Genomic DNA, 10839 nt, shown 5'->3' with positions numbered 1-10839 from the left:
TCATATATCTAATATATATATATAAGAAATGCGTAATTAAATATTATCAATTAAACGTTATTCGCTACTTATACTATAATATTTTTACGATTTAATCAAAAATAATTTATGTATACAAACTATTATATTGAAATCATTTTTTTAGTATGAGACCAACCAAACAATCCTATAAAGAAAATCTACTTATTATTTTGATTATAATTCATGATTAAAATACAATAATGTAAACAAGTCTACCTGTTTAATTATCAATCAATTGTGCAGATGTTTACCTGTTTGATTAGTCTCATGCTAATTAGTAACCAGTCTTTGATAATGTCTAGTTATTATTTTATTTTATTATTATTATTAATAATAGAAACAAGTGTATTGTGTGCTAATTATTTATTGATCCTTTAAAAATTCATTACCAGAATTGTCAACTTATTTTCAAGGGAGCAAATGCTTCTTTAAGAGTCATTAACAATTGAATTTAACATCATAAGAAATTAGTAAAACTAACTACAAAGACAAACTTCTCAAAAAAATGGTCGTTAACCACTTCGAAATTAAAATGTCATTCACAAGTCACGAACCACATTCAGAAAGTTAGGGATCTATCGAAAATAATTTTTCCACCTCAAAAATATAGAGACAAGAGTTATATAACCCATTATCCTCACACTCAACTTGCATATACTGTTATTATAAGTCATGATTCTCTACGAATACATGATTCAAGTGTTCAATGTACAATACTGTCAATTCACATAAGTAGATTTGAGTTTTTAAGTCTACGAATTTCTATAATAATCTCAAATTAATATTGTATATTAATAATTGAATTTACGATTAAATATTTATAAATATTTAATGAATCATATAAATAAATAGGATTTGAAAAAAATGTACTATTTTCACGATTCTCGTCCCAATTTTTGCTATTGACAGGAACAATTTAGGCAGATTCAATGTTTAGATTAATAAACACATGATATGCACCTTTTATCAATACTTTTTATCTCTAATAGTTTTAAATTAATAAGTATGTTAATATTTAAAATTGTATACTTTTATTTATTTAACTAGACCCCTCTCACATGCGTGGTCCTAACTTTTAGAAATTCCTCTTGATAACGGTGTTGCACGAACCCAACACCTTTATCTACTTTGATCATTATAACCATTTCTTTTAAAACTTAAACTATTAAAAAAATCACAATAACAACATATTCAGTGTAATTCTACACCCTATAAAAATAGAGAGATTGTTGCTGATAAATTTTCGACTCAAGTCTGTTTAAGAAAAACACTTATAGTTATTTATTTATTTATATATCTTTAACACGGTTGCTCACGTGGAGTCCCAATTTTTTTACGAGTATAGTGTAAACACAAGTGCAAGTAAATCTTTTTTCCAAGGAAGATAGACAAAAGTTAAAAAGATAACGTACTATCTCACACTGTAACACCAAACTCATGTCTCATTTGTCAATTGAAGATATCAAAACAAAAACAGATTGGTGGTCAGAATTAAGGAGGACAAATTACAGTTTTCCATTTCTGCAAAACACTTCTTCTTCTCATCTCCTCCTCTTTCATCTTTCCCAAATCCAAATTCTTGAAAAAATCAAAATCATGGCTTCTTCATCTTCCTTTCAACTCTCAAGCCTTCAAATTCATACCCCACCTCTTAAAAAATCAAACTTTCTTGGTCAATCTCTGAATCTCAACCTCAGTAGTAGTGTTCATAACAAAGCAACTATAAAATCATCTTCAACCTCAGTTACTCCAATAGCAAAATTCAATCTTTATGAGATTCTTGGAGGCAGAGGTCTCTGTAATGGAGAAGAGGGTATAGAGAAAGAGCTAAAAAAGTCGGTTTCCGAAGAACAACAAGTATCATCAGCATCATCTGATGATGATAATCAAGAAAACAAGGAGAGTGGAGAGTTCCCGGAGGACGGATTTGAGAAAGAAATGATGGGGTTTACTGGCGGATTCCCGGGAGGTGAAATGGGTCTGCAGAAATTCATAGAGAAAAATCCACCACCACCCAAGAAAACAGAATCAAGTATGGTTTCTGGTTTTAATCAAAGTCTTGTGAAGAAATCAAAGCCACCTGAATTGCCACTTTTGTTACCTGGGATGATTGCTATTGTTAAGAATCCTAATAATCCATATTATATGTATTGTGGGATTGTGCAGAGGATTACTGATGGTAAAGCTGCTGTGCTATTTGAAGGTGGGAATTGGGATAGGTTGATTTCTTTCAAGCTCGACGAACTCGAACGAAGAGAGAAAGGACCACCAATGGTGAATCCTAGGTCTGTGATACTTGAGAAGATGGTAGAAAAGAGGCCTGAAGCTTGAATTGCTTCACTTTTTATTGAGTAGATTGTTTGTTCGTCTTGTCTTTTGGGTTGTTGTACATACAAGCTGTAAGTTTTGTAATGACAATGGATAAATAAGACATGCAGAATGCTTTTTTTGGAGGAAGAGTCTGTTCCAAATGGGAAACTTTGATATTCAGGAAGAACTCTTAACAAAAACAACGAAAAAAATAAGAATCAGGTAATTCAGATTGGTAGAGGGGCGGGCTCATTATCCAGAAAGTTTCAAACCACGTACAAAATGTATAGTCAAATATCCAATATGGTTGCATAAGATTTAGTTTCATTCGAGTAATGGATCCTAGCCAACTGTAATGCTCTTCTGATCAATTCATAGATCACATTAGATTCCATTAGTAATGAGGATTTGAAGTATCACATGTTGATCAAACAAAGAGAGATTTAACAACGAAAGGAAAGTCTAGCAGAAGTACCAACATACAGTAGTTAATAGGGTGTGATCAAACAATTCTTACTTTTCACAAGCATGAAGGAACTCCGATGCCACATATGGTGGATCTTTAGACTCCGAGTTGACAACAGGTCAGTGTCGATATAGACAAGTCCACTAATGCTAGCTAGCTTGAAAGAGAGTATACAATTGGTGCAAACTGCAAAATCTTGACAGATTCTCAAACAGATGGACAGAATTTTATCATGCATAGTGTGAAAATGTTTACATTCTGTATCAAAGGGTTCCTTAATGCTTAAAATGGGGTACTAAGCCAACCCACACATTGACTTCTGTGTCTAATAATGATTAGTTAAAGATGTCATTTGCTGAATATACTTATAGTTCCAGAAAATGACAACAGTTACACCATACATGCAAAAGAAATCACCCAAATATAAGCCAGACGTCGAAAACTATGCCCTCTGTCTGCACATCTTCGCCTCAAAATTAGTTGCAGCCACCCAACTGTAAAAGTGGAAAAATAGTTATAAGGGCGGTTATTGGCAGATTTGCACAGAGCTATCTGTTAAACAAAATTGTTTGGCTTGAACTAATCAAATATGACATCGTGAATCTTCGTGTTCCCAGGTCAGTATCTATGTGTCTGTGTTTACATCTTACGTGCAGAATGTGAAGTGATGGAGATGAAGATCATATAATTAACACTGTAAGGCATGGACATATTGATTGAAGCCCTATACTTTTCTTTCACTGCTCTTCCACTTACAAATTTCTTTTGTTTTGACAGTATCTCAAATAGACTAAGAAAATAGATAGAAAGAGAGAAAGATTGTGTTGCCCATACATGCAAGATCTATCAAGCAAAACAAAGAACATTTACATGATAACCTCAAATTTCAGTAGCTCTTATCTATATCTATACTAATAGAAGTATCAAAAATGTTTTACGATAGGTTTCCATTCACATGGAAACAACATCTGAACAGTAAGACAAAGCTGAAGCAAGAAATATAAGAAATCCAAATTAAAGTTAACAAATGTAAAAAAAGAGTTTTTTTTTGAAAATAAACTATAAAAAGAATATGTTAGAATGAATAAAATCTTTTATAAACTCTTTAAGACTATTTCTAAATAACCAATACTATATAAAGAAATATATAGGGCATTCCTTATAATAAAAGAAGTAATACATTGGGGATTATCCATTTTCTCACAATGGTAACAAAATATAAAAAACTGAACTTGTAATATTCGAGTTCATTTAGCATAAAACTGAAGAAAACAACAACCTTGAAGATTTATAACAATTCACTAGATTATCTTATGAAAGATTCCTATATTCACTAAGCCCATGTAAATGATAAGCTTTTTCCTTTTTTGTTACTACCATGTGAAAAGCAGACTAGTTAATACTATCTCCATTTCAATTTATGTGGTAGTTTGACTTGTCACGGATAATAAGAAAGAAAGAAAGACTTTTGGAACTTGTGATATTAAACATGTATGAGACTTTATAGAAATACAAGTATGAATTTAAGGGTACAATGGAAAAGTTAAAGTTAAATTATTCCCAAATACAGAAAGGTGACATACTTTTTGGAATAGACCGTAAGGAAATAGTGTACATCAAAAGGAACAAAATACAATGGGAGCAGTTTATACATACCAAAATGGACTCAATTTCCTCCTGAGACACCGGTGTTCTTTTAGGTTGGTCAGAAGCTTTCCCTGCAACAGACATGCTAGATGGGGATCTAGAGAAGAATGTTCGAGGAACATTATCAGTTGCAGAAGTTTCCATATGTTGTGAGTTCTGCTGCGTGGAACCTGCAGAACAAGAAACTTCTGACAAAAGAATATGGAAAATCTGTAAGCAGGCAATCATGCTAAAAGCTAAGAGCAAGTAGTAAATCATATAATTGCATGCCAGACTCCATGTAAAACAAACAAGATCCTCTATCAGCACTTGCTCCAACTCCCTCCTCCAGCCTATTTTATTTCTGTTTAATGAAGATGTACGAGAAAATAATAAAGACCACAAGCACCACACACCCAGAAAAATTGGAATAAGCTAGTGGGAAATCTAAGAAGTTAGAATAATAAGACATTAACTAGCTGCACCAAGAAGGTCAGAGATTAGAAGCTATTGTTTATGCACCTACTTGTGCCATAGACTGAATTGGTGATTTTGGACAATCGCACTTAAACTGGTAAATAGAGTAATTTAAGGTAGGAGACAAATTAGGAAATAAGAGCGTCCTGACAATCTTTGCTAGTACTTATCAACTAACTAAAATCAATCACAAGGACCATATTTCAGGCTGATATTTAATATCTCAACTGATTGTATGAAGTGAAGAAAACTTAGTGAAGCAGATACAGATGATGAACAACTATTTAAATGAGATTTTAGAAAAGCAGCATAATATTTTTGAAAAGAGCTTAAAATATCTTCTCATAATAGTTCAGCTTCTATGTAAATTGATTAAGCAAACACAATAACTCAAAACTTCTACCATTATGAACCATAAAATTTAAAGCTTTTCTAAACGCAGGCATTTGCCGTAACGACAAAATAAAGTAAAAAAAAAGAAGAAGCAGAAATAGGAAGATTTGAACCATGTTCCTCTCCCCACATAGAACCACCTTGTCAATAGCTTATTCACATAAAGACAAATCAATGGGCATATAACACTTCAGAAAGATTAAGAAACAACATAAAAGTATTAGTACTATCCCTCAAATAGGGCAGAGCCACCTATTGGGAAAAGAAAAAGCGCAGCTACTGTGGGTACTAAGCTTTTTCTTTGGGAAGCTCCTACTAAGATGAGAATAGCCCGATAAAGTTGCTAGTACCAGGTCAACTCATATTGGCCATAGTGGAAGAGAAGAAAATGGTATTTCTGTTGCCAATAATCTCTATGAAAAGACTACCATGATTTTCAAATCTGTTTTTGAAAATGCTTTCTTTGAGACAAGAGTCTATCGTAAACAACCTCTCTACCTCACATACAAGGTAGGGGTCATGTCTACATACACCTTACCCTCCCGAAACCCCACTTTTATGATCACACTAGGCATGTTGTTGTCAAAACCTACCATGATTTGCAAACGAACCAAGGGAGAGTCCAGGTGTGAAAAACTTATCTATGATATTTTTTTTACCAACTACGTATCATCTGTCTATTCAATTGAATCCCCTTGTTGAAAAATTATACAATTGGATATTATAGACAATTGAATCCCCTTCACATAAGAGAAACTTCTACTTAGGGATAAAGGGGGTTCAAATATTTAGTATGCCCTTATATTTTTCTCGAATCCCCTCACCCAAATTTCTGAGTCTGCCACTGGGCCCTCAAACCCAAACTAGTTGAACTCGACTATGTGAATCCTCTATATAAATCCTGCTCCATTTGGACCCATTCACCCCATACTTTTTCTTTAACAGTAAACCAAATGGTTCTCTAACAGTAAAGCAGAATCTATATATCTAGCTGGTATCAGCTGCTATATGAATTCTTTAATATCCACTTAGCTCAATTTGGACCCATTTCATTCCAAGACTCCGTCTTTACAACAAAGTAGAGTTTTCTAACACTATATCTCAGAATTATAAACAAAAACATAATGGAAAAAAGCAGATTTCAAGAAGATCAAACAAAAATTAGGAACACCCAAAAGGAGAAAAAACAAAAGGGGGATACCAGAAGAAGGTTTTGGGTGTCGTTGAGGAAATTTGATGCGTGGGATTCTCTTCATGATATGTGCTCCACCCATTGTTTCGTCTCCAGAAACTGGAAAAAGAAAAAAAGCTCTCAAAATTGGGTCTTTGTGAAGAACAAAAACTTCAAAGAACAAACAAAATAAGGAGAATACATAAATTATTTACACATTAGTCTCCATCTTGTCATATATTATATATTATGAAGTTTGAAAAGTTAAGTTTTTAAAAATCATAATTTTTAAAATTTGAAATTGAAAAAGGGTTAAATTTATATTTATATTGTTCGAAAAAACTTATAGTTGTCTTGTTCCATCTTTATTATCCTACATAACGCCTATATAATGTTAAATTAAAATAAATTTAGGTGCACTGATCAAGTTTAATTCACGTCATCATCATAATTATATGTTTTTGTTTTTATTTTTATCTATCATTTTATTGTCATAGCTGTAATTTGTTAGAGTCAAATTTAAAATTCAAACTTGAAAGATTTGGACTTTAAAATTTCACTATTTAACTTATAGTATCATACTTATTCAAACTCTAGTATATTGATCAAATTAAAGTTTAGAAATAGAGTTTGAAATGGATATTTTTTTGTTTAATTATTTGTATATTCAAAATTTACTGACTTATCTTACTATAATTTATTCAAATCGAAGAAATTAGAGATAAATCTTAAGAAGTCTATGTAAATTACATTTTAATTGACAGAAAAATTCTTGATTTAAGCGTTACAAAAGTGAATTTAAAATTTGAATTTATATATATTATACATGGAGATGAGCTTGAATTCTTACTACAATCCATCCGATTTACAAGGTTCACAATAGTATGTTATTTCCATCTTTTAAATGATTTTTCTTAATACATATTGGTACGAGCCAAACTTACTTACTTCAAATCAATCCATAACTTAGTGAGTTTTTTCGTCATATACGCCTTTTGGGAACATTGTTTAGTAATGATTTTTTTTTTCTTGTTCATTTTTTTTTTGGACTTTTTAGATTATGTTCTAAAGATACTTTTTGAGCAAATTAAAATTTTTACGAGAAAATATTATATCATGATCTAAAAAGTAATAAGATTTAGTTGTATGATTGCGCGAATTGGATTAGGCCAGCCCAATGGATCTAATCCATATGGACAACTCCAGTAGTTTAAGCATAATATATGAAAAATGAAAATAACATATTGTTCTGATTTCTAGTTTGTTTTGGATGATGGAAAATTTTTCAACAAGTTATATCTATTTCTAAATTAAAGAAAACCCCAATAAGGATTTGGGCTGGGCCTAAGAAGGTGGAAGTGTGAGGATATATTTCACAAATAGCCAATTTAGTTCCTATATTTAAAAAGTAGCTTTGATCACAGAGTATCAAATTTCACAATTAAAATTCCGGGAATATTATCATGAAATTTCACTTATGAAATTATGAACTCCATAATAATACTAACTATTTTTCAGTTACAAACTGTGCTATTATTACAAAGAAGTGTAATGGGTGGAGAGGGTTAAGCAGGCCCACCCTTTAGACCGTCTTTTAACATCGAAAAAGGAGAAACTTACAAGAATAGGATGATTTAGGATGCTCTTTTAAGTTATGTTTCAGGAATTTGTGCAGAAATAATTTTTTAAAATTATGACGAACGAAAATTATTCACAATTTTTTTAAAAAAATAAAAAATTACTTATCGTTATTTGACGTATTTCCAATTTATTCTATGAATAATCAATTAAGTGTGACAAAATTGAAGTTGTTTGTTTAATTGGTCATAGAGAAAAAGACTTTTTTGTTTTTGTTCGATAGAAAAAGACCTTTGAAAAAATTTTAGAGACTAAAAATGATGTGATTGAAGTACAATAATTAACTATATATATATATAGTATTGTTATGTTATTAGTTGTTATGTTTTACTCTTCAATTTTTTTAACTACTTAATTTGGATTAATTTCGTTATAATTATTTTTTTTGAGTTAAGAGTTTATCGGAAACAATCTCTCTACCTTGAAATAGAAGCAAAATCTATATACACTTTACCATCTACATACCCCACTTTGTGGGACTACACTGAATAATGAAAATTCATTATCAGTAAAGCTAGGCTTAATTTAAGACAGTGGCAATACAATATTAATTAATATAAAGACCTAATATTTCAATATGTTAGATTCTAAATTTACCACCGAATTAATAGCTTGTTAAGTTGCCGAGTTCATAATCCAATATTTATACATAAATACTGATTTTCTTAAATAAAAATACAAAATATAAGCAAAAATTAATGAATTTGTCCCGTACCTAATAGCGTACATAAACAAGATTTAAAGATACTATTGTTCAACGTAAAAGATGAGTAATATTAGTGGATTCACTTGACTGGTTGTTGTTGATGATGATGATTAATAACATTAATAAAACAATGCAAAAACACGTATTGGAATTATATATTTGAATCAACGATTAAGAAGCATGTTACTTTTCAATTTATCTACAAGTAGTCCAATTTCATGATGAGGCTATGGAAACATAATCTTGCTTAATAAACAAATTATAACTATCTATTTCAACAAAGATTATGTTTTTACTCTACGAGAAATGAGTAAATTTTCGATAAATTGTCCTATTGAAAACACGTCAAAATTTAAAAGTTAAAATGTTTTTCTTTTAATAATCACTATTCTTTATTTTTGAGACATATATGATTCTTGAGTTCTGGAAGGGAAGAAAATTTGAGTAAAGGAACTCTCGGACATTTGATGATCCAATAATGACTCATTATATCGATGAATCATTTCTTCAATTCAAAAGACCATAAAAATATTTACTCGAAATATCAATTATTAGATTCCATGTTTTTTCCTGATGGAAAGAATTTCTATTGAAAAATAAACAAATTAAATTAAAATCTCTATCATGAAGACCACAAGTCTTCTTTTCATTAAACAAGTTGTCTTTGTCTTTCTTCATGAAATTATTATATTTCTTGATTATGACAGTGAGATATGATGCATGGCTGCCCCAAATTGTAATCTAATTGACTCCTTCAAAACCTAACTCATCTATTTAAACACTTAATTCATTCTCTCTTTTTCTTCCATCCTCTACCCTTCTCCTTATACACAATATATTAAAAATATTGGTGAAAAATAATAATGGGATTTGCTAATTTTTCCTAAAGGGAAAAGAAGCAACTCTAAGGTTGAAAGTAGTAGTACTAACACTAGTATTTATGTTTGTAGAGATGAGTTGGATAAGAAGAAGCCAAAAATCAAGAAACAAGTGAAATTTGACTTGGAACATAAATACCAACATAAGAAATTAGTCATGAATAATATTAGTGCCTTTGAGGGTTTAATATATAGTACTATATTTTTGGTTTTTATATATATATATATAGTTAGATTTTTGAGCTTCATGTTTAATACTTCAATTTGAAAAGATTAGAGTTGCTATAGTCTAATAAAACTCAAGTATTGCATGATTAATTAAGTATCATGCAAGCTTTCTCTTATATATAATACCATACCACAAAATTGCATTTGCCTTCCTTCTTAACGCACTAGTTCGGATGGAAATCCTGATCAAGCAGGTGGCCTAACTAACACAGCTTAAACCTTCAACTCATCTTTGCAATTAAGTGATTGAAAGTAGTCGATAAGCATTAAGAGGTGATATTTTTTTGAATTTCAAAATTCAAATAAGTGTATCTTTGATCGTAATTTTTTTTATATATATTGTAATATTTTGCATTGTCAATCATTGTGACTTGTGCTTTTTAATTTTTATGTAGTTTCAAAATTAAACTATTTAACTTTCGAAAATTTAACTGTGTCATATAAATTAGAACATAGAGAGTATTATTTTTGGGGCTAATTTAGATTTTATAAATAATTACTTATGGTTGAAGTATTAAAACCGATATAAACTGTTGATATTTTTTGTAAAAGAATGCCTGATAAGCCATTTTTTGGTTTAAATGACTAATATGTCCTTAAAATTTTAAAAAATTATTAATTGAAAGGTTTATGTATAATTAGGAGAATAACAAACGCCGAAAATAGAATAAAGTAGGATTAAAAGTTCTATTTTGGGTAGAATATACGGAGAATTAAAACAAAAAAATTTGGTGTAAAATCGTTGCACTAGCAGCGATGTATTAAAAAAAATTAACGTGGTTAATTTTTTTACGTAATTGCTGCTACAGCAACGATTTGTCCTTTCTGATTTTCTCGAAAAAAGAGTTGCTCTTTATACATTTTTGTAACAAAAAATAGCCCTTTTAACTTCTAATTAGATTTTTTGAAGAAACCCTCTTATAAA

General features: G+C 30.4%; 2 protein-coding genes across 4 annotated transcripts; one reads left to right on the top strand and one right to left on the bottom strand.

Moving 5' to 3' along the window:
* Positions 1–1472: 1472 nt before the first annotated feature.
* LOC129890170 (NAD(P)H-quinone oxidoreductase subunit S, chloroplastic) lies at positions 1473–2499 on the top strand. Its single transcript, XM_055965723.1, has one exon. The coding sequence runs from the start codon at positions 1618–1620 to the stop codon at positions 2350–2352; it is 735 nt and encodes a 244-aa protein (XP_055821698.1). The 5' UTR covers positions 1473–1617; the 3' UTR covers positions 2353–2499.
* A 494-nt stretch (positions 2500–2993) lies between these two features.
* LOC129890171 (uncharacterized) lies at positions 2994–6679 on the bottom strand. 3 transcript variants are annotated; one of them, XM_055965725.1, is made up of 3 exons: positions 6495–6679; positions 4454–4629; positions 2994–3291 (listed from the first exon to the last, which is right to left on the bottom strand). In XM_055965725.1, the coding sequence occupies exons 1-3, from the start codon at positions 6565–6567 to the stop codon at positions 3274–3276; spliced, it is 267 nt and encodes an 88-aa protein (XP_055821700.1). In that variant the 5' UTR covers positions 6568–6679; the 3' UTR covers positions 2994–3273. The 3 variants fall into 3 exon arrangements, with proteins under 3 accessions (XP_055821700.1, XP_055821699.1, XP_055821701.1); XM_055965724.1 differs by having other exon boundaries at positions 4454–4632; positions 6495–6677; XM_055965726.1 differs by having other exon boundaries at positions 4454–4614; positions 6495–6677.
* Between the last annotated feature and the right edge of the window lie 4160 nt (positions 6680–10839).

The sequence above is a fragment of the Solanum dulcamara genome, chromosome 5, assembly GCF_947179165.1.
Source record: "Solanum dulcamara chromosome 5, daSolDulc1.2, whole genome shotgun sequence".
Lineage (NCBI taxonomy): Eukaryota > Viridiplantae > Streptophyta > Magnoliopsida > Solanales > Solanaceae > Solanum > Solanum dulcamara.
Note: the sequence above shows the minus strand (reverse complement) of the source record. Positions and strands in the feature narration are given on the sequence as shown.

Bases quoted from the DNA above. Each gene is read 5' to 3' on its own strand.
- LOC129890171 (XM_055965724.1), bottom strand. From the start codon at position 6,567: ATGGGTGGAGCACATATCATGAAGAGAATCCCACGCATCAAATTTCCT. The intron at 4,633-6,494 runs GTATCCCCCTTT...TTCTTTTGTCAG, and splicing joins ACACCCAAAACCTTCTTCTG to AAGTTTCTTGTTCTGCAGGT.
- LOC129890170 (XM_055965723.1), top strand. From the start codon at position 1,618: ATGGCTTCTTCATCTTCCTTTCAACTCTCAAGCCTTCAAATTCATACC.